At 40.8% G+C, this 24,067-nt stretch overlaps 1 protein-coding gene across 3 annotated transcripts in view; it reads left to right on the top strand.

Annotated features, from left to right (window-relative positions):
- fnip1 (folliculin interacting protein 1) overlaps window positions 1–24,067 on the top strand; it is a 36,564-nt gene that overhangs the window by 1,246 nt on the left and 11,251 nt on the right. The window contains exons 2-11 of one of the 3 annotated variants that reach the window (XM_079355401.1): window positions 10,745–10,874; window positions 14,882–15,019; window positions 15,166–15,266; window positions 15,526–15,600; window positions 15,963–16,054; window positions 16,960–17,043; window positions 19,236–19,307; window positions 20,998–21,133; window positions 21,893–22,094; window positions 22,523–22,608. In XM_079355401.1, coding sequence (XP_079211527.1) covers window positions 10,745–10,874; window positions 14,882–15,019; window positions 15,166–15,266; window positions 15,526–15,600; window positions 15,963–16,054; window positions 16,960–17,043; window positions 19,236–19,307; window positions 20,998–21,133; window positions 21,893–22,094; window positions 22,523–22,608 — 1,116 coding nt within the window. Of the gene's footprint in view, window positions 1–10,744; window positions 10,875–14,881; window positions 15,020–15,165; window positions 15,267–15,525; window positions 15,601–15,962; window positions 16,055–16,959; window positions 17,044–17,359; window positions 18,724–19,235; window positions 19,308–20,997; window positions 21,134–21,892; window positions 22,095–22,522; window positions 22,609–24,067 lie in introns of those variants that run through there. The other 2 variants (XM_079355402.1, XM_079355403.1) reach the window with 2 other exon arrangements.

Genomic DNA, 24,067 nt, shown 5'->3' with positions numbered 1-24,067 from the left:
AAACAGTGTTAACTGTTGGTGTGAAGTATACCTAAATAATGATTATATAATAAATATTAAAACGCTCACATCCAATAGATCAAAGTCTTGTATACATTTTTCATTATTGCAGGGGGGGAAAAAGCCTTTTCCCAATCATGAGAAGCATCTGTTTTGATATTACTGTTTGACATTTAAACAGTGTCCTCAAAGCTTTTTGAGGCTCAGAGGTGGAGTAGATTGTTCAATAATTCACAGTTTGGCTGTTCATTCTGTGGCTCTTGAACGCCACACCAATCCCAAAATTGCCCCTGAAGTTCATCAGCACCTGTATGTTCATCAATGTGCTTAGAATAGATGCTGATGAACAGCCTGGCACTTGGTGAAAAAGCCTGTGTGATCATATGGTTATGTGTGTGAAAGGGTAAATGTAACAGGAGTGTAGGTTACTCTTGATGGTCTGCTGCTTTTTTTTATTGAGCGTTATTTAAAGTATTGTGTCACTTTTTTTCTTTTAAGTTAAGTTAAGAATGTCCATGTAGGTAAAGCAAAAGAACCTGCTATTCAAATACTTTCAGACCAAAATCAACTTAAATGATCATCCATTACCTGGCAAGTATGACAAGCTATGCTCCCTGAGTTTACTCAGTTTCCCTGTGTATGTTCCCACCACACATTCTGGGTCAGGGTCAGGTCTGCCACCATGGGGAAAAGCTCTTTTTAAACACACTTGGACTGGAAAATCTTGCTATAAGCCTGCTGTCACCAATGCTGGGTATATTAACCAATGGACCTGAAATCTTACCTCCTTGTTGTGGGGCTTTATGCTCTTTGGCCTCATGTCTGTGCCAGCAGACGTTCCATGGCCATCAAGGTGCTCAGAACTGCGTTTGCGGTTGGCTGGCTTTATTCCTCGAGCAGTCAAGAAGCAGGTGGTTGTTAACTTATAGTCAGCTGTGCTCTTCATACCTTGTGCATGAGCTCTCCATTCATTAGGCATGGATTGCTCTGGAGAGAGCATGACTACTTGAACACGAAGGCAAGAGGAAAGGCTGATGGATGAAGAGAATAATTGAATTGCAGGGTATTGTTGAATACAGTCAGACATTTAAGTCAACAAGATTTTGGTGGATGAGAGAATATTTGAAAAAGAGAGACTTTTTTTCTGATAAGGAAGAGATCATCTGATTTACTGTAAAATTGAAGCTTAGATGATCCTGTAAGACGTAAATAAAGAATAGATGGAAAAGGTTAGAATTATAGAAAAAGTAGAACATGTTAAAAAAATAGGAGAGCTAGAGAACTGGATTTCATATTACATGATCAACAAGGGATAGGAGAGGTTAAATCATTGGCTGTCATACTGCAGATAAACATGCATTATATTCTGCACTTGAGCTAAGAAGGAATGTTTTAAAAAAACATGCTCAGCATCATCACTAGGATGATTTGTAAGACAGCAAATATCAGGGATTTAGCAAGCTATATAGGTGTCGCAATCCATTCCAAGTAAGGCTCGAAAGACATCCATTAAAACTGAGGGAGGTTGTCCTTAATTAAAATACATGTAAAATACTTGCACAATAAAAGACACCCCTTAAATCTGTGGATTGAATCATTATAATGTAGAAGAGCCAAATACCCAGTACACTCAACTTAATTTTTCCCTTTTAAGACGTTAGCCCATTTGTTACCGATGCCTTGTATAATACATCACACTAAGTGGATTTCATAGCACAGCCCTGTGCCCTCCAGAATACCACAGAGGCCCGCAGGCTGGCTGACCCTGGGATAAAAGCCTAAAAACCCTCTCCTGTTTCCCTGGCTGCAGCAACTGACAGGGGCAGCATACTGTACATTACAATCAGAGCTCTTGGCTCATCCTGCAGTGGCCTCTTTGTCAGCCAATAGATTTGTCCTCCCCACTTACAGCCACTCTACCTGGACTGGCTGCCTCTGGCCACTGTCTGTAAGGGAACTTCCCTGACTGTAACCATTATATTGTTATCGATTTTACCTGTAAGGTGATACTGATTATAGTCCTTCTGAATTATTTAACCTTCAATGATAATAGGTAAATGTGCCTTTTATTGTTGTATGTACTCCTGTATATGACATTATTCAAAACCAAAATAGCGTTTACCTAATACATTTTTATAATCGCAATTTAATATTTGTTGGAAACATGTGGTTGTATATGCTGCTCACCATATCTCCCATTCCTCCTCCCTCTAGGAAAAATACATGCTGTTGCATACTGTGTAACACAATTTTATGCCACATTAAATTTATGTATAGCTGTGCTTATTCCCTGGTCGTTTACTTGATAAGTAGTGTCTCGGTTTCTGACTGGCGTGGCTTCCTCCCTGTACTGCGTACTTTCATAACTCTGTGTGTCATGTGAGACTTTCATCAATCTTCGGCTTTCATGTTTGTGAGAAGATCACATGGCTCCTTTTTCAGTGACTGTCATAAAGCTACAAGCTAGACAAGTAGAGTGAGGTGTGTTTGTTTCACACTGTATTTGTGTTACTTGAGTATTTTAAAGCTTGTTAGCGTCATAGATTTATATTAGGTTTGCACTTTCATTGCAAGGCTTCTTTTTCTTCTGGGAAGGTGTAAAAGCTGCAGGCCTGCCAGGGTTCGGTAAAGACGGTGACTGTCATCAGGTTCCTATCAGGGCTATTTTAAGTAGCCACACTCTGGCTTCTTAGAACTGCAGGGTCATTGTAAAGATATAGTTTTACGTAAAAGCCACACACACATTACACATGGGTGGAAGCTTTCTGGTGAGTGATAGTATGTCGGCTTAACATTTAATTAGGCCTGCATGTCCTGTTTTTGAGGACATGGGACAAAACATATTGCATTTTATTTCTTTAGATCTGCGTAATGAGTTAGTTGACGTTGACAATTGTGGGTCCTATCTAAATGACAGTAAACTGGTAAATGACAAACGATAAAAGGAGAACTTCTCAGCTTGTAATTAGTAACCATATTATACAGTTCTCACTATACACTTTATAGTAATAAACCGACATGTTTATTGGTGATTGTTTTCCAGTGTCACAGTTCATGTGTCATAGTTCTGTTTATTACGCTTCTTTTTTTTTTTTTTTTTTTAAATCCAATTATTGATCTAAGTAACACACTGTGCAATTTATTAAATATTATTCAGGCCTAATAAAAAAGGAAGACTGTACTTATTTGGTTTGATTTTCATATTTTTCTGCTACCTGTCCTTTTCATATCACATGTAGCGAAGCAGTTTTCAAATATCATGCAGCCACAGTCTGCAGTAACTACCACGTTGTAGACATGTGGCCGATCAGATGTGGTTTCCTCACACAGCTTTTCCACTCTCGTAGCTGTTCTCCTTTCACTAAACTTAATGGTATCATATCTACAGACACCATTTTTTTGGTTTTTATCAGCTCTGCTATCGTTGCAACATGTGCCAACATAGTTAGCAAATGATGTGACCTGAGACTGCCTGTTGTTTGTTTCATGGTTTCTCCTTGTGCTTTGAGCACTTGTTTGTTAAACAGGCCATTCATTTCTATGACCTGCAAGTTTACTGTCGCATATCTCGCACGTCACTTTGTTGGCTCTTTTTTTATCAAGGTACTTCAAACAGCCCTTTTCCTGGTTGACATGGTGCATGCAATGCTGACTTGAACTACGGTAACCGAAAACAACTTGGGCAAATAGTGAAGAGTTGCTCGGAAAAAAAAAAAAAGTCTCTGCTAACAACTGGTACTACAATGTTCGATTAATCGCATCCTTCCTAGCTGTTACACGCCGCACGGGCAGAAAGCTCACTAGAACTTTTCATATTAGAGCTGCAGGCTCTGATACTTTACAAACTTAGCTTTATATACTATGTAGAGTATATGATACTCTGTTAGGAGTCATGACTCCAAACAGAAGTGAAAAGTATGAGTGAGCACAAATTATTTTCAGGTGTTGTATTAGAATGTAAATAGCTCTTGAGAAAAGTTTTTTAGCCGTTTATTTCTTGACTTTCTTTTCCTTTTTTTTTTATTGGTGCGTTTATTTATCGATTAAACTGTGGATCAATGTTTTGATCTTCATGAGTTATTTTTTCATTTGCAATGCAATAATACTGACCTTCATTGGAAATATTTAAGACTTAGATTTAGAAAAGTACATTATTTTTGTTGTTTTCTTCTCAACATTGAAGGTATCTTCTCTGCAAGTATGAATGTATACAGTTTTGTATTTGCAAGGATTCTTTGGATGACATATCAAAAGATATATTTCGTGTTCATCCAAATGCCACTTGAAACTTGAAGATAAATTTAAGAGTTCAAAAACTTGTCCATCACACTTTGTTTAGGTGATCAAAGAGTGATTGACAGCACAGAGACTGTGACTTGGCATTAGACCTCCACAGACATGCAACCGTGTGAGAACCAAGTCTGCTGGGATTTTAAAAGTCAAACCAAAAAGTCGCCTAATTAGCCTACTTCCAGCCTCTCGATGTGAAACGAGGGAGAGATGAATGACAGTGAGAAGGTGGAAAAGGTTGTTCATAAGAAAGGCATGATCAGATGACTGACAGTGTAATCACTTTGCTTTAAGGCTCAGCAATTCTTTATGACATTTTCTGTGCCTTTAATAACCAAATGGAGCAAAGAGGAAAGAACATTGACATGTGTACTACTTGTTGCAGTGGTCACACTGTGGATTTTATGCATACAGTCTTGTGATGCGTTTCACTTTGAAAGCAACATTGACATCCTGATTTCTACATAGGCGTCAGTCCTGCTTATGAGTTCAACGATAAGTTAACATGATTCTTCGGAAGACAGTCATATGCTCATCTCTCTCAGCACTCCCTGACTGTCATGTGGTGCTGATTCAGAAGACGAGTAGTACTGTACGCAAAGTCATCAGATAAGGCATATTCATTCATTTCCCTTTTCACAAAGCTTCTATCTTGAGGCAAGTATTAAGCAGAGGAATCTTGAAAATGAAAATACTTGAATATTTAAAAAAAAAAGTAAATTTGTTCTAACTTGTTCACCTTAAAAATTTGTTTCTTTGAGACTTTGGCATGGCATGATTATCACCAACTAAATCCTCAGCCAGATAACCGCAACCTTCAGTTGGACTTTTGACTGTGAATGTATGGATTGATTTCATTTGATTTACACCTTAGGCTAGGACTCCTCAATCAACCGGTTAATTGTCGTATTTTGAATGTGACCAGAGCTGTAGCATTTGGGTGTTGCAGCTTCTTTACTTACTCAGAGTCATGTGAGTGCTGGAATGCAGAAGTCCCAAATGCTACAAAACCAGAAACGGACAGGTATGTAGCAGTCAGGTGCTTACAGGCTGTGTGGGACAGCTCCTCGACGTAGTCTCAGTACTAAGTATAACAAATAATGATCAAGGAAAAGAAAGTACAGCAAAGTGTCCCTGGATCTGAGTTATGTAATGAGTCCATATAGTGCTTTATATTTACATTAATGTGCTAATTTCTGCTTTCTCTACATGTAATAATTTAGATTGACGCGCAGACAGATGTGAGAATACATGGTATGTGATTTGAGAGTGTACATGCAGAACATGAGTTATGAGTCGAGAGATTCAAGAGATAAGATGGGTTACTTCAGCGATGAGTATCTTACAGAGATAATTCCCTCTTGTCATGGAAAAGTAGCCTGACTGCTCAAAAATGAGATAGGCTACACGTCGCTAACATTTAAGCATGATTAATAGCTGTAATAAATGTCACTATATTAAAAACAACACCAAACAAAACTAACATGTTTAAAAAGCACTTCAGAGTTTTTGACAGCTCCCAGACCCCCTTTAGGTGTCTGACCCATCAGTTGCTGACCACTGATCTAAATAACAGAACAAGTATATCAGTAAGAATTCTTGATAATTAGTTGCTTACTGTATAAATGCATTGTAACAAGACTCAACTTTTGCTGCTTTCATAAGCATGTTGAACTTACTAGAAACCTAAACAGCCGGAAGAACGTCACACAGCTGAGACTGAGGGGATATTTATGTAACTGTCTCTCAAAAACACTAACACACAATCACGCTCACACAAGCGCACACACAAACTTACAAACATTCCCAGATGTTCCAGTAGCAGTGGAGAGAGAGAGAGAGAGAGAGAGAGAGCGAGCAAGGGCTCTTTGAGGTCAGTAAGTAGGCTGATGTCAGTCAAGAAAACCTTTTTGCTCAGTTGTGACCTTTACTGGAATACATTCCAGCCAAGTGACGTTGAGAAATTAAAATGCATCAACATGAAGGTAGCCGCCACTTGATCAAGTAGGTTGGGTGTGAAAATGCCACATTTCAAATTGAATTAAAGGATTCCATGTCATTTTCTTTTTCATACTTTTTTTTTTAACCTCATGGTAAAATTATTTAATGAAAGGCTCATGTTCTTTTTTTCAGTTTGGATTGTTTTTGTGCTTGATGTACTTGCTTATACCAGGTATACTAGACTTTCTACTCTCTTTTCTACATATGTCATTAATCATGCTCTTGTCAATATTCTAACCATAATCATTTTTTATGTAAAAGAAGAGTTAAAGAGAAATCAACTTCTAGAAATCTTCCCCTGTAGTTGTTCGAAGGATGAATTTGACATTCACAGATATATTTTCTTTTGTTTATTCAATAGAGAAAGATAAAGGAATAAACAGAGGAGCACAAAGGAGAGAGGAACAAAAAAAGAGCGGGATTAAGAAACGACTCACAAACAAATCCCCACTGTTGCTCCCTCTTATCACAGCACTTTCGGGCAGTCAGCAGTCCGGGCTCACTACTGTTGCTGCCTCTGTAGCGTCCAGCGCTCACAGTGCTCCTGTGATCACCTGACAGTCTCATGTTGTTGTGTGAATTTAGTTCACCGCTATTCTTAGACTGCTTTGGCTAAGAGAGGAGAGAAGAGAGAGAGAGAGGGAGGGCTGGGGAAAGACTGGCAGACTCGCCACGATGCCCAGGTAGGAGTTGGTCATGTTTAACCAGGTTTGTGTGCATCCAAATGAGCATGGTATTGTTGGTTGAGGATGGAGAGCATTGTTTGCTTGTGTTGTTGTTTGTTTACATTTTTGTGGTGGGTTGTCAACCTGTGGCTGTTTCTCAGCTCAAAGAGACCCACAGATTGAGAGAACAAGTCTGTTGTGTTAGGATCAGGCAGCGTGGTGAAGAAGAGGATTGATTCTATCATTTGAGGTCAATGTTATATAATGAACGCGAACGGGTTTGTGGTGAAGCCCTTTTTTTTTTTTTTCTTGATTGGAAAGAAGTTTGTGTGGGTGGAGTTTTTTGGTCACAGTTTGTATTTACATACCCGTGAAACATAACTAGGTGAGTCATTTCAAAGAAGCCCTCTTTTGAAACTGTAACATGATTAGAACTGATCACAGGGATTTCATTGTCGGGCTCTTCAAGGAAATAAATACCTGTATTTGTGTGCCAGAGAACTTTAAAGTCAATTGTGGTTCAGACAATCGAGGTCAAAGCAGTACAAGTATGTAACAGTCATGTGCTGCTTTTATGAATGACTCCCCTCTCTCTTCTGTCAGCGCTGTGACTGTCACAAGCTCACAGATGGGATACTTCCTCCTTTGCCTCGTCTTGCATTCAAACACTCCTATGTCTATTTCAAGATTTTCTTGTTTTGCTGTCGACCCTTTCCCTAATTATTTAGTCCTAATGTTGTACTTCTCACCATAGTCCTTCAGTGTTAGCTACATCTTCACATTAAACCATCTTGTTTTCGTTTGTCGCTCTCGGCTTTTGTTCTTTGTCTCTGGTCCTGCTCTTGTAGTGAACCTCTTTTTTTTCCTTTTTTTTTTTTTTCTAATGGAAACATTTTCTCCTTTGTGTTTGTCATTCCTTAAAATGGTTTGACTTTCTTACTGTTTTTATTGATCCTGTTTTGCACATTGATTCTCACTTACATCTCTCATTCTGTCTATCGTCTCTGTTATATTTAAAACAACGGGAGCAGTGAACATGGTGTCAGAATATGCTGCGGTCCTCGGTGGCTGATCTGAAGACAAAGACACCTTTTTTTGTCAATTGTTGCTCTTATCTGATCAACTTTTATTCATTTCAAATTGCATTACATCAGTAAATATTGAGTTCCCACATCATCAACAGTTCCCACATCTTAATAGTATAAAGTGTGTTTATCAAGACAAGCAATTATACACAATGGGCTGAGTACACCCAACAAAAAGCAGAAGTAAATGTTTAAATAACCCACTTATGAAAGGCTGCAGTCCAAATGAAAGAGGCATGTGATAGACTAAAACTACCAGCTGAGTTGTAATCTTACTCACAAGACCTGGAGCTGAATATTCACCTGACCCCATACAATGCGATTTTGAGCTCATTGTTTAGGCTGTGCATGTATTGTGTCACCTTTCTTTGCAACTAGCCCAGTAAACAAGGGGTTGACTCAGACTGCGTCGATGTAAAGTATACTTGGATCCCTTGAAAGACACTGTTTAAATCCAAGCTATTTTAAGTATGTTTTTGTAAAGTGGTCTAAACTGACTTTCATCACTCAAAAAACTAAATAAAAACAAACTTGAACAGCAGGAACACACATTTTGACATTTAATCTAAATGTCTTGCGCTGCTACTAACATTTTGTTCAATCAACGATTCAAACCCAAAGATTGTTCATCTGCTGTCATAAAGGCCAAAGAAAATAACTAATAATTAACAAAAAATATTCTATGAGCTGGAACCAGCAAAAACTTGACTTATTTGACTAAAAGAATACTAAAATCATCAGTCAGTCTCAATCAGTCAGTTGGTGATTAATCTTTGGAAGTTTGAACTAATCTTTGCAGCGCCAGTAATTTGTATATAAAAAAATCTTCTGCAAGTAAAAAATGCAGGTAATTTTATCCCTGACGTGCATTGAGGTCCATCTTCAATACAAATGTAACTTTTGTAACTTTTAGGATATTGAGAACAAGAAGCTACAGTTTATATTTTTTGCAGTTGTTACACACATGCCACGGGGAAAGCTTTGCTGCAACAAGGAAGCAGTAAGTCGTAGCTCCCTTTGGTTAAAAGCCCACAAAGCCTCATTTAAATTCAGTCGGGGGTTTCAGTCAATATTGGAAGGCAGTACTTCTGGCAAGTAAAAATAAAGTCAGAAACAAGATTAAACGCTGGAGAGTTTTCCATGCAGAAAGTGGGGCAGCACATTGTAACATGAGTCACTAAAAAACATGATTCTTTTAATGACTTTGGTTTGACAAATTAACGATATAGCAGGTTGTAAGTAAATCCCTTCCCCCCGCCCACTGCAAGACTGAATCATTTGCCAAGAATGCTGTCCATACTTTGACACTGATGTTGTGTAAATAATAGCTCCCACATATGGTAATGTAGGAACACACTTTCACTGAGGTATTCCCCGCCCTGCCAAGGCTCACTGACCAACAACTGAAATGCTGTTTTTAAAGTCTGGCCTCGAGTGTGCTATTGTGTTGGTCAGAGATATGGACTTAACTGTTCCTTTTCCATCCCTCCCCACAAACCCATTTACTCTAAACACATTGGTTTAGGGACACTCCCTGTTTCCCAATAAAAGTCTATATTAAGGTCAGACTTTGTGTCCATCTGCCTGACACCTCACTATCCATCAGATCAGGCTCAAAATCCTCGCCTGTCTATCTGCCCGTCCAATCCCCTGTCATTTTTATAGCCCCTTATAAATCAACCAGGCGACTGCCATTCCCCACAAGTTAAAAGGGGTGGCCTGAGCTCTGTGAAGGCCTGCTGATACCCAAGAGAGGTGTAAACATGCACAAATATTACTGCTATGACCAGCATTGATGAGATAAGATGAATGACACAACAGGTTACCTAGCAACAGTCTTAGAGAAGAAGCTGCAGTTAAAACTGTGACAGCTAAGAATTTAATAGATGCAATATCACTCTTATATGAACCCATTTTGAGTTCCAGTGCTTTAATATGATTTATTATGACAACTATTTCAGTCATGAGTTTCTTGCATTTTTTTCATCATTAGAAAAGAAATGCTGTAAGTTGTTGATTCATTCAGGAAGGAACAGCCTTGGGAGGATAATAGTCTCTTTTGAGATGGTGCACTTGTTAGGACAGCTTGAATTCAAACCCACAGATATGTTAGGCTGACTCCATCGCTGTAACGGTGGCTTGTTTTTGTCCTGGCTATTTGTTGGATTTGTGCATATTGCATGGCTGTCACATGTGAAACCTAATGAATGTGGAGTAGCAAGGAGCTGCAAGCAACATGCCAGTCATAGGCAAATATTCCCTGAATAAATGGGATAAGTAATTGAATACTTGTTTGTAAAATAAATACATAGAATGTGAATGTTTATTTGTATAAAGACCCGGCTGTGGTTCAATGTCAGAAAAGCTTCAGTGATATCATAGAGTCAGTGCTTAAAGGGGCTTTAGATAAGCTGTCATTAAGGTTCACATGTAAATGTCTCTATTAACAGGTAGTTGCTTTCAGATACCTTTTCATATGTTTACACTTACAATTTCTTGCATCTATACACTTCTGGTTTTTGAGCATATATAGTAGGTTATACTGAATAACTGCAGCTAATATTGAGTGTAGTATTTGTGCACTCTTGACTGTGTACGGGTTATTGTTTTTCTAGACCATTGAACATTAACCTAACTGAGATTGTATCTTGACAACTTTAGCAACGAAACCATAACCTCTCTCGTTCTTTCTTATCCGTCCAGCTGGCCAGTCCCCCAGCTGGAGCCCAGTCAGATCAGACTGATCGTGTACCAGGACTGTGAGAGGCGCGGCAGAAATGTCCTCTTCGACTCCAATGCCAAGAAGAGGAGCACGGAGGAAACCCCCATACCTGTGAGTCCCATGTTTGCTTTATGTGAAGCTGTTGTCATGTTGGTGCTATTCATGTACAGTACCAAAGTAGTTCACATTATCATCTAAGCAATAAGTAGAGTAGTTGCAGTCGCTATTGAAAAGTGTAAAACCTCAGAAGATTCCCTTGATAAGAATTAAGGATGTGAACAAATGTTGCGCAACACACTTCTTTAAAGCCAACTCTGCGTTTACCCTTTACTATCCTACATTCACAATGACATGTTTGTGTTTGGCTCAGGTTAAAGTTGCAAGTAAAAGGCTTCGAAATCTGACGTTTAGCATCAGCAAAACATACGAGAAGAGACTGGCACAAACAGAAACCAAACAAAACACAAGCGTGACATGCTACACTGTCATATGACTGTGTCAGAGTGTTCAGAGGACACATGCTGCACCTTATCCTGCTTATTCTGCAGGACGCCTTGCTGCCAAAACAGTGAAAGGTGTCTGACAGAGGGATCACATGCACGGAGGGTATTGTTATTACAAAGAATAAACCTTGACATAAAGGTTTGTCGGATTCTTTGCATTCATTATGTATTACTTCTGTTTTAAAGGGAAAACAGGGACATGTGCAACAACTAGTTTCATAAGTGGTTGTTGATTACAGAAGGATGTGTGCAATGATAGCTTTCAGACGTCAACACACATCTCTTTTGACTGTCAGCTTTGGATATACTGGCTGTTTCTGCCAGCTGAGTTTTTACAAACTATGACGCGCAATCACAACTATTATAATTTTTTTTAATAACATGCCTAATATTTTCATGCCACCTCTGTGTGCTCCTGCCTGACCCAGACCGGTTTGTTCTGGGGCTCTTATCTCCTGTAATAATAGCCTCAGCTGACAGCCTGTGTGAAAGCAGCGTTCTTTCATCGTCACATGACAGCACTGTCACTCGCCCTGTGTCTGTCTTTCTTTCAAACTCATCCTCTCTAATTCATCCACTCATTCCAGCCCTCTCTCAGTCTCTCGTGTGTTTCCGTTTCTCTTTTCATGGACTGTTTACTGTCTTCATATGTTGATCTCATTATCAGACTGTTTCCTATATTATCTTATATAGAGATATGTATTAAGTCACTTTCTATCTTTGCCTACATATCTGTCTGTCTCTTCAGCTGCTCTCTCTAACTACCCTCTTTTATTTATTTCTTTCTATCTTTCTTCCTTGTTTTTTGTTGCCTTGATCCCTTTGTCTAACTACTGTCTTCATACAGCGTCAATTTTCCATTGATGTGCCACTTTGACATACCTCTCTCCTTTCTTACCTATCAGTTTTGCTTCATGACCAGAATTTACATGCCTCACCTTATCTCACCTTTATGCTCTTAGCCTCTGTCACAAGGACACACTCCTGTGCTCTCATGACAACCTGAAATGGAAATTGGATTGTCTATTTGCTCAGCTCTCACATTTACAAGAGTCCCCATATAGGATATAGAGGAACAACTAAAAGGTTATGCAATGTATACGTTTGTTTATTAAACAGTTCTATTTCTTTAAAGTAGCTTCTTAAAAATCTACAGGGTTGTGAAATGGCAGTGTAGTCAGAGGACTGAGTCTTGTGTGTATGTGTCACCTGGGCTGATGTCAGTGTTTCTGGTGCATTCTGCAGCGTTAGAGCTTAGCCAGCCACTGTTTGACTTGAATCCCATCACATGACATGATGGCTGGTTTTTTTTAAGTTTTGTTTTGGAGTTTTACATTTTTATTTGAGAGTGGTCAGCAGGTATAAGTGACACAGACGGTCATGTTAATGAAGACAATGAGGAGGTAGACTAAAGAGACAAAAGAGCGAGGTAATATTTATGCAATTAAATGCCTAAAAAAAGGGAATGTGGATGTGATTCAGGAGGGGAATAAATGTACGAAAGGCAAGAAAGAAAACTGCAGGAAATGGAGAGAGATGAGGTTGAACTGGTGGAGGGAGGGAGGGAGGGGGAAAGAGAGAGCAGGAGGGAGGGGATGATTGCAGTGCTTCTCGCTCACGAGTTCCCAAAGAGTCATATGACTGCCAGTCACATGCTGCTGGCCTCTGTGTACACACCTCACACTGCACTGCAGTGGACACACACACCCATGTACACACACACACACACACACACACACACACACACACACACACACACACACACACACACACACACACACACACACACACACACACACACACACACACACACACACACACACACACACACACACACACACACACACACGCTCAGAGTTGGTTTGGCTTCATTAGCGATTGTGTTAATACGTGTGTAACAGTTCCCATCGTTAACCACACGTGCACACACCAAGCTACATACATGTCGACGTTGTTTACTAAATGTTCTCCACAAAGCAAAATGAAGCAAATCTATCCTCCCTTTGCCATTGTTTCTCTTTCTGCCTCTAAGTTTTCCTGTTCTTTCTCTGCCTCTCCCTTACATTGGCAGGGATTGTGGTTTCAAGTGAGCCATTACCAGAGCCTCGCTAAAACAAGCACAAGCACACACACACACACGCACACACACACGCACAGACACACACGCACAGACACACACACTCCCCCTTTGCTCCCTGCCCTCCCAAATGCATTCCTCCTGCATAGTCTGCCAAGTTAAGAAGGCACATGACACAGGCTGATTGAGCTCACATTGCTTTTAGTTTGCTGTTTACACAAGTGCTTCTGGGTTAGGTTTCTACGCCTTTTAAACCTGAACAATCAACTTTATTTACAGTTTTACTTCAAGAGATTCTCTCCATTTCTCCCTTTTACTTTTTCAGACTTGTTAAAATGATTGAATGCGACTTTTTAGAAGTGACATGTACTCGTAGTTAGTTTCCTTCCTGTTTATCTTAGTGAAGTCTCAATACCTACACCCTTCTGCCTCTTCAGTGGATTATCTGCAGCCTTATCAATAAACCATTTCTCTCTTAAAAATACACCCGAACAAACAAATATCTGCTTTCATCTAATGTCACTGTACAACTAGAAAGGTTGCTTTATTGTTGCACTTTTTTTTTTTTAAATGTTTGTTCTGTCACAAATTATCCATGAGGAGAAGTGATCGCCGACCTGAAATGCAACATCCAACTTTGCAATGTTCGCGTTTTCAAAGGCTGCATCAATTAGTTCATAGTCTGAATTAAAATTAACGTCCGCATGAATGAAGAGGCAATACTTTCAGTTAGAGCTGCAGCTATCGAATATTTTAGTAATCGAGTATTCTAGCGAATATCCCGTCGATTAATCGAGTAATCTAATAAATCATACTTTTGCTTAATTAAGGTTTAACTCGTCTTGGGTCGTCCCTACAAACCTGCTTCTTTGCAGTTACCATGGAAACGCCTGCTTGCTACAGCCAACCACCTCTGCTCTACAGCTGCTGCTGATGCTCACCATATTACTGACAGGGTCCCAAAAAAGTGTATCTCTGTCTGCTCCTGCAGCGCGTGCATTCAACGCGCTCACAGACTACAGAGACCATAGACGTATGTCTATGACAGAGACTGTGAGAGGACGTTGCTATCGTTATGTTAGCTGCAAACACGGAGAGAGTGAACGGAGAAAAGCCGACCGTTTGACCGGATCACGTGTTCCCGACTGGGTCGTATGGATCACGGATCAACTGTGTGCTGACTAAAAGTTAAAAGGGGCACGCCGCGCTCGCGTGTGTGTGTGTGCGCGTGTGCGTGTTAGCGCTGAAGTATCTGTGTGTAAGAGAGAGGAGCAGGTAGCTGCAGCTACATTAAACGTGTTTTATACTCATACCAAAGTTTTGATGACGCAAAAAAAAAAACTTAACGAAGCCTCGAGGCAGCGAAAATTCCTCGATGAATTTTTGTAATCGAATTATTCGAGTTATTCGAGGAATCGTTTCAGCTCTACTTTCAGTTACTGGCACTCTGCTGTAATTTGAACCCTCTGCCTATTCATTTGGATCTGTGTTCATAGAAAGTTATGTATTTATAATACTCCCTTTTTTTGACCCTGTAGAGCGCTGAAGGCCAGGCGAAGATGTTTGGGAAATGCTGCCAGCTCCGACCTACAGGAGGTAGCAGCAGTTCCCTGGACAGCTCCTCCTCCTGCGCCTCTGAAACCAAGGAAACCAAGGAGCAGGGCCTGCGCTTCCAGGTAACGCATGCATGCAACATTGAAATACTGTATATCCAGGATTAAATAGTTGTACAGTAATGCATTTGCAGCATACTTTCACAGCTGCATAATCAGGTATACACACACACGACTCACAGGTGTTTAAACATGTGCGCACCCCTCAGGGTTCAAGGTGTTCGTCCGATGTGGTCATGCTTGGAGAAATGATGTTTGGCTCTGTAGCTATGAGCTACAAAGGTTCCACACTCAAAATCCACCAGATCAGGTAAGAAGTAAAGGAAAACTGGTCTTACACAGAAAACATTTTTCTCGTACTGAAAGCTTTCATATTTTTTGTCGTTATTTAATAGCTGTACAGTTAAACGTTTTTTCTTTATATGTTCTCCCCCAAAGTATTTTTTTTAAACCTCAAATGTTGTAATTTTATGAAGAAAAAGAGTCAAACGCAGTCAGACAAAACAGAACAGACACTCAGAAATGCACTCATCACGATGATCTTTGTCCCTGTCTTATCGTCATATCAGGTCGCCACCTCAGCTGATGCTGAGTAAAGTCTTCACCGCCAGAACGGGAGGCAGTGTGTACGGCAGTCTCAACACGTAAGCACACACACCTATCAGTCACATACCCACTTTATGCTCTGATTCCTACTGCAGCTTCTTCTACATTCAGATAAGCTCTCATTTTTCTCTCTGTCTGTCTCAACTATGGTGAAAATGGAAACCACTGATACGTCACCCTGCATGTCTGTGTTTCTCACTTTCAGTCTTTTTTTTATTTTTTTCCCAGACCGTGTTTAGTTGTTACTTAATTATTTTTTCCTTCAGCTTCTACGTATTGTCTTTTGTTAGTGTTGTTAATTGTCCACAAATATCAATATGGATACTGATGTACTGCATATTTACAATGTCACTGTTTTTCATGTAGTGATTAGATTAACTTCAATTTTCACCCCTCACAGGTTACAAGACAGTCTTGAGTTCATTGGACAGGACAGTAACACCCTGAGGCCTGATCAAAACACCGGGACCAACAGTCTCCTTGGGAACATAGGTAACCATGGAAACCATGGGTTACATCAACAACCCAATTCCTTCTTATAATTTACATAATTTAAAAAAAAAAGCGGGCGTGCTTTTATTTATTTATTCTACTTATCATAGCCAACTATCAGGGAAGTCATGGACATGTAACATGCAGCTTGAATTGTACTGTTTTGATTGGTTCTGCCTGTTTAGTTGAAATGTAGGAAAGCACCTAATGTGATTCATTCTCTCCTTCTGAATTTAAACACTTTGTGTTTGACTCAAATCTGGGCTCTGTATTGTTCTGCCCTTCCAATAACTTCATGAACATCTGGAACTTTACACAAGTTTCTCTCTGTAAATATGTAGAATCTAGCGTTACCCTTTCAAACAGTACAAAGAGTGTAGCGCTGTTGTGAGTCAACTTGTGCTTTTTCAGGAACTCACAATGATTGTGACACAATGATCCTGCAACAGTTCTTTGTGAAACTTGTCAGTTCACTATATGAAAAAAAAAAAAAAGTCTACACAGAGAGCACTTAGAATATGACACATGGTCCTAACAGAATTAAGTTGATACAGAACTGTGGGCAAATTCAATGCTTCCGTATATTGTCATCCTCACATAAAACACAAAAATCATAAATTTGTAAACACATGAAAAATGTGTTATTATTGGTTTGATTGGTTGTGTTTTGTGTAACTGATGCCAGTCTTTTGTTTCATTGTCTGTCCAAATGACCTAACAGGTGTTTGTTTTTATTTCATTCCAGACTAAAAACGCTCCTGTAACTTATCTGTTAACAACAAGATCCTTAGAGTACAGGAGGCAGCTGGCTTTCCTCTCGACTCATTCACTAACCATGGTTCATGTTTTGTTGTCTTTTTCCCTCTTCCTTTCTTCTTTTCCATATTTTTTGTGATGCTGCGCAGGATTTTCTCAGCTCTGCAGCCCTCGGCGGGCCTTCTCTGAACAGGGCCCTCTGCGCCTCATCAAGAGCGCATCTTTCTTTTCAGGTTGGCGCTTTAAACTGGCCATGATTGATGTGTGCCAGTTGCATGCATGCCTGTAGGCGGTAGTTATGGGAAGCACTGGTGTTGATACAGGCCCTGACTTCGACTTGGCAGCTGCATGCCCGTGTGGTGATTCTTGCACTAGAAGTTGTAGCAATAGTCATTGCATGCAATATCACAGCATGACTGCAAATAACTTGGGTCAGATAGAAGCTGTACAAACAATTGTTTAAGAAAGCTTTGGTATGATGATGAAAAGTTCATTTGGGCAAATGAGAACTTCATAAGGCAGCTATAAATCCAGGGGAGACCATTTTGTTTTTGAACCTTTGGTTACCATGAAATTGGCAGTGAAACGAAACAATACAAACTACCACTCCTGTATTTTTGTTGTCTTTTTTTGCAATTACATTGTTCACCTAAGCCATCTAAGCCATAACCATACAGTGGTGTCAGTCAAGTCATAAAACACATCAAGCAGTACTATCTGACCCAGGCCTGCAGGTGTGAATTCAAAAAGAGGTGTGCATGGGTTCTCACTGGTCGAGGTGAATGTTATTCTAGTAAATGTTTTTGCACTTCTTTCTCCTTTTGTCTTTCCACTCACACACTTTCACTCCTCTTTGATGAGCGATTGTGATACTTGGGCAATCCTTTCTAGGCTTCTGCATTTTATACACTAACATTGTGTGGATGTTTAATTGTTTACTTTTTATTTTTGCACCTAAAAAGCTGCAGCATGCCTTCACACTCTCTAACATTTATATAGTAATACAGAGCCTGCTGTGTTCCACTGCACCTTAGCAGCTGGAAGTGAAATCCCTTTAGCAAGCGCTCCTTTATGTATGTAGCTTCCCAAAGTTGCACCTGATCTGCTTTCTGAATTTAAACATTAATATTTCAGTCACCATTCCACTTATGTGACACTAAAAAATTGCCCTGGTGGACAATAATTCAATTCAACAAATTGTATCTGTAAAGTTCGGAGACATCTGCCACTGATGACCCGCACTAAAACTCTGTTCTTTACTTAAAGAGATAAACGATAGTTGTAAACCCTTCCTTTCACACAGACTTTATTGCCCATGTTTCATTCGTCATGGGAAAGACAGCTAAACACGTTTTTTGTTCTTGATGAGCTTTTAGATCATCGTAATGTTTTTGACCAAGAATAATTTTTACTTCTGTCTGAAACTGTGAAACAGAACATTCCAGTTGGCTACTCAAAGGATTTAAGATGTATCATTTTTCCTTCTAAAAACTTTAAGGTCAAGTGATTACTTTTGTATCACAGCAACTTCAACTGAGTGTAGCAATAGAATGAAGTACTAACTTCCCCTCAGCTCAAATTCCTATCATTCATGATATCATGTTGATCAGTGAGCTCTTCTTCCAGAAGTATTCGCTGTCAGCATGGAGTGTCGATCTGTTTGTTATGTAGTGTTGGTGTGGTCATAAAGCATAAAGCGCCTGAGTCGCGCGTACACACAGACACTGAAAGTTCATGTTGACTTTGCTCATGAATCATCTCAGCAGCACTTTGAAATGCTGCCTTTGTCGTTTTGCGCTTCTCTGTCGTGAGAAGAATGGACATTTGTCCCATGTCACCTCCCAGCGTCGACGCGAGACATCTGAGAGCAGGCCAACCGTCTCAATGACATCCGTACTATAGAGCCTGTTGTCGTAAGTTACGTATAGGCTCAAGATAGTTACAGGATTAAGTCTGTGAGCAGCTCTTGCTACAGTCGTGGGTTTTTTTTGTTTTTTTTTATTGCGTTTTCCCAGATGACTTCCTGTTTTTGGTGTTCAAAAAATTCAAAAAGTAAAAGCCGTTTACAGTCAAATTCAGTCCCCTACCTGTTGGTGTTTGGAGCTTATATTTTTGTGATCTGACATCTGACAGAGAGCTGTGAAGGTTGTAGTCCAAACCAAGACTTTTTTTTTTTGCCTTATTCAATAGAATTTCAAACATTACACACACAATCTTTATGATATTTACTTTGTAAAACATTACACTGTCTTAGTCACACATGTACAAGAAGAGCTTGTTTTTGATTCTTATTAATTCATATATTTGTAACTTTAGGGAACGATAGCCTAGGCATGCCCGGCGCTCTTTATGAATTGACCTCAGTGTCCTCATGCTCTCTTCCCTCTCCCTTCTGACTTCCCCCAACCCTTCTTGTCTCCTCTAGGCCACAGCCATCCGATGGACATGCCTGGCCGAGGGCTTTACGACGAGAGGGACAGCGGCATCGCCAGGTCAGGTAGGTTAATGAGACTCGAAGCGTAAGCCTGGATTAACCTACGCTCCACACAGCTTCCAGCTTTACAGTCCGCGCTTTGAAATAGATCCACAATTCAGCTGCAGAAAAGATGACGTGTAAGTCGAGAAAATATTGGACGATGAAACTTCTTAGATTCTCCTTCTTACCATGAAAACCTTTTTGATCTTTGGCGCTGTCGTCCGAATTCCCCAAAACACGAGAAATGAACTTAATGAGCTATGATATCAACAACATCCTGGAACTCAGTGGTTGACCCTTCATTGGACTGCACTCTTTAAGGTCAAGGGTGTGAACGGTTACATAAGTACCAGTGCTTCCTAAGCTGCCACTTCACTGAGGTGGCATGCAGACGCAGAGGCACACAGTTTCCATTCATTAATACAACAGAGAGGCGTTGAGGTCAATTTTGGTGTGAATGGAATTCAAGTCAGGAAGGTGAGCTGTGCGTTGGTGGAAGAGATAATATTCCTCCTTCTGAGGCCAGTTGTACAAAGTTGACCTATTGTGACAAGTTACTAAGAGTCCCACTTACTTTCTCTCTTCCCAATGTCTTGCTCGATCCACTTTGTCTTCTCTCGTCAATAAACGCATAAAAAAAAAAACCCATAAGTGGGGGAAAAAAAATAGAGGTAAGAAGACGATGCAATGCTGGAAGACCGTGTCAAGGTGTTTACACAGCCTCCAGGGTCCAGACAGCCTTGTGCAATGGAAACTGACCCCAGTACTGCACCCCCCCTCTCCCCCCCCCTACAAACACCACCATGCCCCACTGGCATGACTGGTATGAGGGGAATTGTGCTTTCTGCTGAGACCCCGGTCACATGCAGAAAATTAAATATAGCAACTCTGAATACCCGCTGCGAGTAAATGAGCTTCTAATTCAAGACTTGTCCTCTCATCTTCACTCTCTCTCCACCTCCCCTCTGCAGGCCCGGCTGGAGAGTCATTTATCCAACTCTGACACGTACACAAAAATATACAGTTACCTCTGTAACCCCAATCGTACTCTTCGTTGACTAACAGTTCTATTTTTCCTACAAATATCAAGAGAAGTTAGCTCGTTGCTCACCTCATGGTGGTATCGACCCTTTTCGCTTCACACCATCCAAACTGCTCATGGGAGCATTGGTCAGAGCCTTCTGCATGGGCTGTAAATAACCCTGTGATCAGGACTTGTATTCTGTGTGCCATGTGTGTGTGGGTAGGTAGAATGTTATTACCATGCCAGTCGGGTGTAAATCCAGGTTGTCAAACAACTGCAGTGTGACTGTTAGCAGGCTCGCTGACATTAGATCTCCGACCAAAGCGTCTGTAATTGGAGTCTCTGTGTTTTGAGTGTGAAAAAAGAGTCAGAGGGATGTGTGTGTGTGTGTGTGTGTGTGTGTGTGTGTGTGTGTGTTTTGATTTACATTTTTGTGTATTTCTTTGCTCTTTTGTGCTAATGTGTCTGCCTAGCTCTGTGTTGTAGTGTTTAAGAGCGTGTTCGTGTGCGTCTGCACAATGTGCTGTTGAGAAAGCGTAACCCTACGCACTTGTTTTCTGACTCATTCTTGTCCTTTTCTCCTGTCACCCACCATTCTCTCTCATCTATTCCCTTTATTGTTCCCATGATTTCTAAAACCGTCCCTTTGTATCTTCCATCCATCTCCCCTATTCTGTGTCCCTTTAGCTTCCCTGAGCAGCCTGTTGATCACTCCCTTTCCATCTCCTGGCTCCTCACTGACCAGCAGCTGTGCATCCAGCTACCAGCGCCGCTGGCTCCGCAGCCAAACCACCAGCCTGGAAAATGGTGTCTTCCCCCGATGGTGAGAAACCTGGCGCACATATCAGTGCAAGATACAACTTAGAACACATATTTATTAATGCAATGAAGATAAACATGTTTTTCATGCATACAGGGAAGCTTGGGAGAGAGGGAGTATGACATGTTTTATATCCCCTGGACAACATCCCAAACACACACACACGCACACACCATCCAGTCACTCCCAATGGGAGTAAAGCTTTCTTAAAATCGAGCAGGCAGCTGGGAAAATGGCACACACGCACAGGCGCACACACACACACACGCTCCAACACAAGTTGCTTTGACGAGGCAGAATGCTGCGTTGGCCCGTCACTGAAAATGCAACTGTCAGCCTCTGTGTCTTTTTGTCGGTACACTTCAACAGCACCAAAGCATCTTGTTTACCTCCTGCAACAGTGAAAAATGACAGCATTGAAAGTCTCTTTACATGTCTTTTGTGCTGACGCAAGCAGAAAATGAAACTATGGCTCATATGGTAGTGATTAAAATAGATAAAACATTTGTGTTGTATGTTGAATATTTAATGGTTTCATTAAAGAAGTCGTTGAATGTAAGAACTTGGTGGAAAAGTAAGAGACCCTCAGAAATAGTCTTCTAACAAGGAATGCAAGCGAATATGGAAGGTAAGATAAGAGTGTGTTTCAGCAGCTGCATACATAAATCAGACTGTAGAAGGTGTTCTGGACCCCTCTCTCTCTCTCTCTCTCTCTGTCTGTCTGTCCTAAAGTGAACTCCCTGTGTGTCCTGTCCTGATCAGGTCAGTCGAGGAGAGCTTCAACATGTCTGATGAAAGCGGTGGACCAAGCCTCGGCGTGGCTCGAAAGAAGAAGATTGCGATTGGGGTCATCTTTACGTTGTCACCAGACCCGGAAGAAAACAACCGCTTCCAGGATTTCTTTTTCTCCCACTTCCCTCTTTTTGAAAGTCACATGAACAAACTCAAGAGCGCCATCGAACAGGTGAGAGTTATTGACAGACGGTATGTTGTATTTTAGATTTTTTGCTTTACTTGAATGTTTACTTTGTTACACTTCCACTTCCGACTGATGATATCATATTCCTGATCATCAAACATTGTGGAAACAAGCCTGTCAGTAAAATCCATTCGAAGTTGGGTACCCAAATGTGAACCTTACACCGTTTGCTCTTGCAATAAGCAGAGTTGCTGTCAGATTGACTGATACGATTGTCATTCCTTGTATATCCACAGTTCTGTTTACTGGGGCCTGTGGTTGGCATACTCTAGTATTTGGTTGGCTTCCATGTTGACCCTACATATCCCCCCCTGCCCCCTTTACACATGCCTTGTTCAACGTTTCATGAAACTTTGTCTGTCGGCTTCGGTTGCCAAATATCTTAACGCTATGTGTGTTGTGTCATTCTCAAGGCCATGAAAATGAGTCGCCGGTCAGTTGATGCCAGTCAGAGAGCTCTGGCTTACAGCCGTATGGTGGATGGACTGAACGAGTTCAGGTTAGAAAACAACTCACATGCTTTTTCCCTTTTATACATAAAAGAATAAGAATATCTTGGCATTGCCGAGCAGAAGGGTTCATCAACACTGAAGCCGAGATCACCCTGACCTTCAGTTTCTATGTATCATGGGCAAACATTAATCTTCTCCCTGGGTGCAGAACATCTGTTGTGAAGCAAGGGAGGCGGCACTTCACAAGCACTGTTGGTTTCATGTCGTTTAAAAAAATGTGTTATTCATTCTGTCCGTCTGTCATTCTGCACTGCACACGGAGAGGGAAATGCATAAACTGGCAGTAAAGGAATGTAAGCAGGGTGTACAGGAGGACGAAAGAGAAACGAGGTTACGACGAGTCAGCAAACGGCCGCTTTGTGTCGAGGAAAAGTGGCTGCTGCACTGACTTTTAATGTGGGATTTGACAGAGTTGCAGTAAAGCCGCATGGACTTAAATTACATAAACTTGTAGCTCACTCTCAGTGTTCTTAAAAGTAGGCCAGTGAGTGCTCATACTAATCCTGTGTTACTTATGTTACGACACTTAAGTACGGGCAACTTTAAAAAAGTATGTCAAAATATGTTTGTTAAAAGAAAGGAGGAACACAGTGTACACTACCTGTCTTAAGCAAACCACAGATGTTGCATTGCATGCTGGGAGTCCTTACTCAACAGCTTTGGTTGTGTTGAAGTTAACTAAAGGGAAACTCCTTGTTACTTGGCAGCTCATTACAGAAAGCATGACGATTTGCTGGGTTGTAGGTAGGGTCAAGTTTGCTCTCATCCCAGCTCCTTGTTTGCAGGGTAAAATGTCTGCATGCAGGGTTATTATGTTTCCTTGTGAGGATGCTTCTCAGGTCCTGGATTTACTGTTCTGTGTGCTGGTATCATAGGCACACACCTTGTTTTCATGGGTTCTGGTTCTGATGCTAATGAAATGCCATACCCAGCTTTCACTTGTCACTCACAAACAGGCTGGCAATTCCCTGTCTGGGTTCCCTGCATGCCGCAGTCATATGCCTGCTGGCGGGTGGCCACAGCAACCCAAGCCTCCTGAGTGGCAACCCTATCTGCCTCTGACACTGGCCATGGGCACCGGACTAGTAAAAAAAAAAAAAAAGAAATGCGAGTGCCATTAAGAGGAATGCTATTTCTCCCGACAAACCAAATATCTGTAAAATCTCACCTTCAGACAGCTGCTAAATATAAGCAGAGCCACCTTTGCCATTAAGGAGGTTTGACTTCATGGAACATCACACAAGCAAACTGGAAGAAATGCCTTCGCTTGATGCTGCTTTGACGTAGTTGGAGGCGTGCGTGCACATTCAACCACGCATGCTGGCAAAGAGAAGCCGTGCAGAGGCATGTGAACATAAAAGTGACACCAGCCTGTAATGGGGTTGTGTGTGTGTGTGTGTGTGTGTGTGTGTGGCGTCAATAGAGAGGACACTTCATGTATCAGAG

The sequence above is a fragment of the Symphodus melops genome (assembly GCF_947650265.1).
Source record: "Symphodus melops genome assembly, chromosome: 11".
Lineage (NCBI taxonomy): Eukaryota > Metazoa > Chordata > Actinopteri > Labriformes > Labridae > Symphodus > Symphodus melops.
This window is presented reverse-complemented; position numbering and strand designations above follow the sequence as displayed.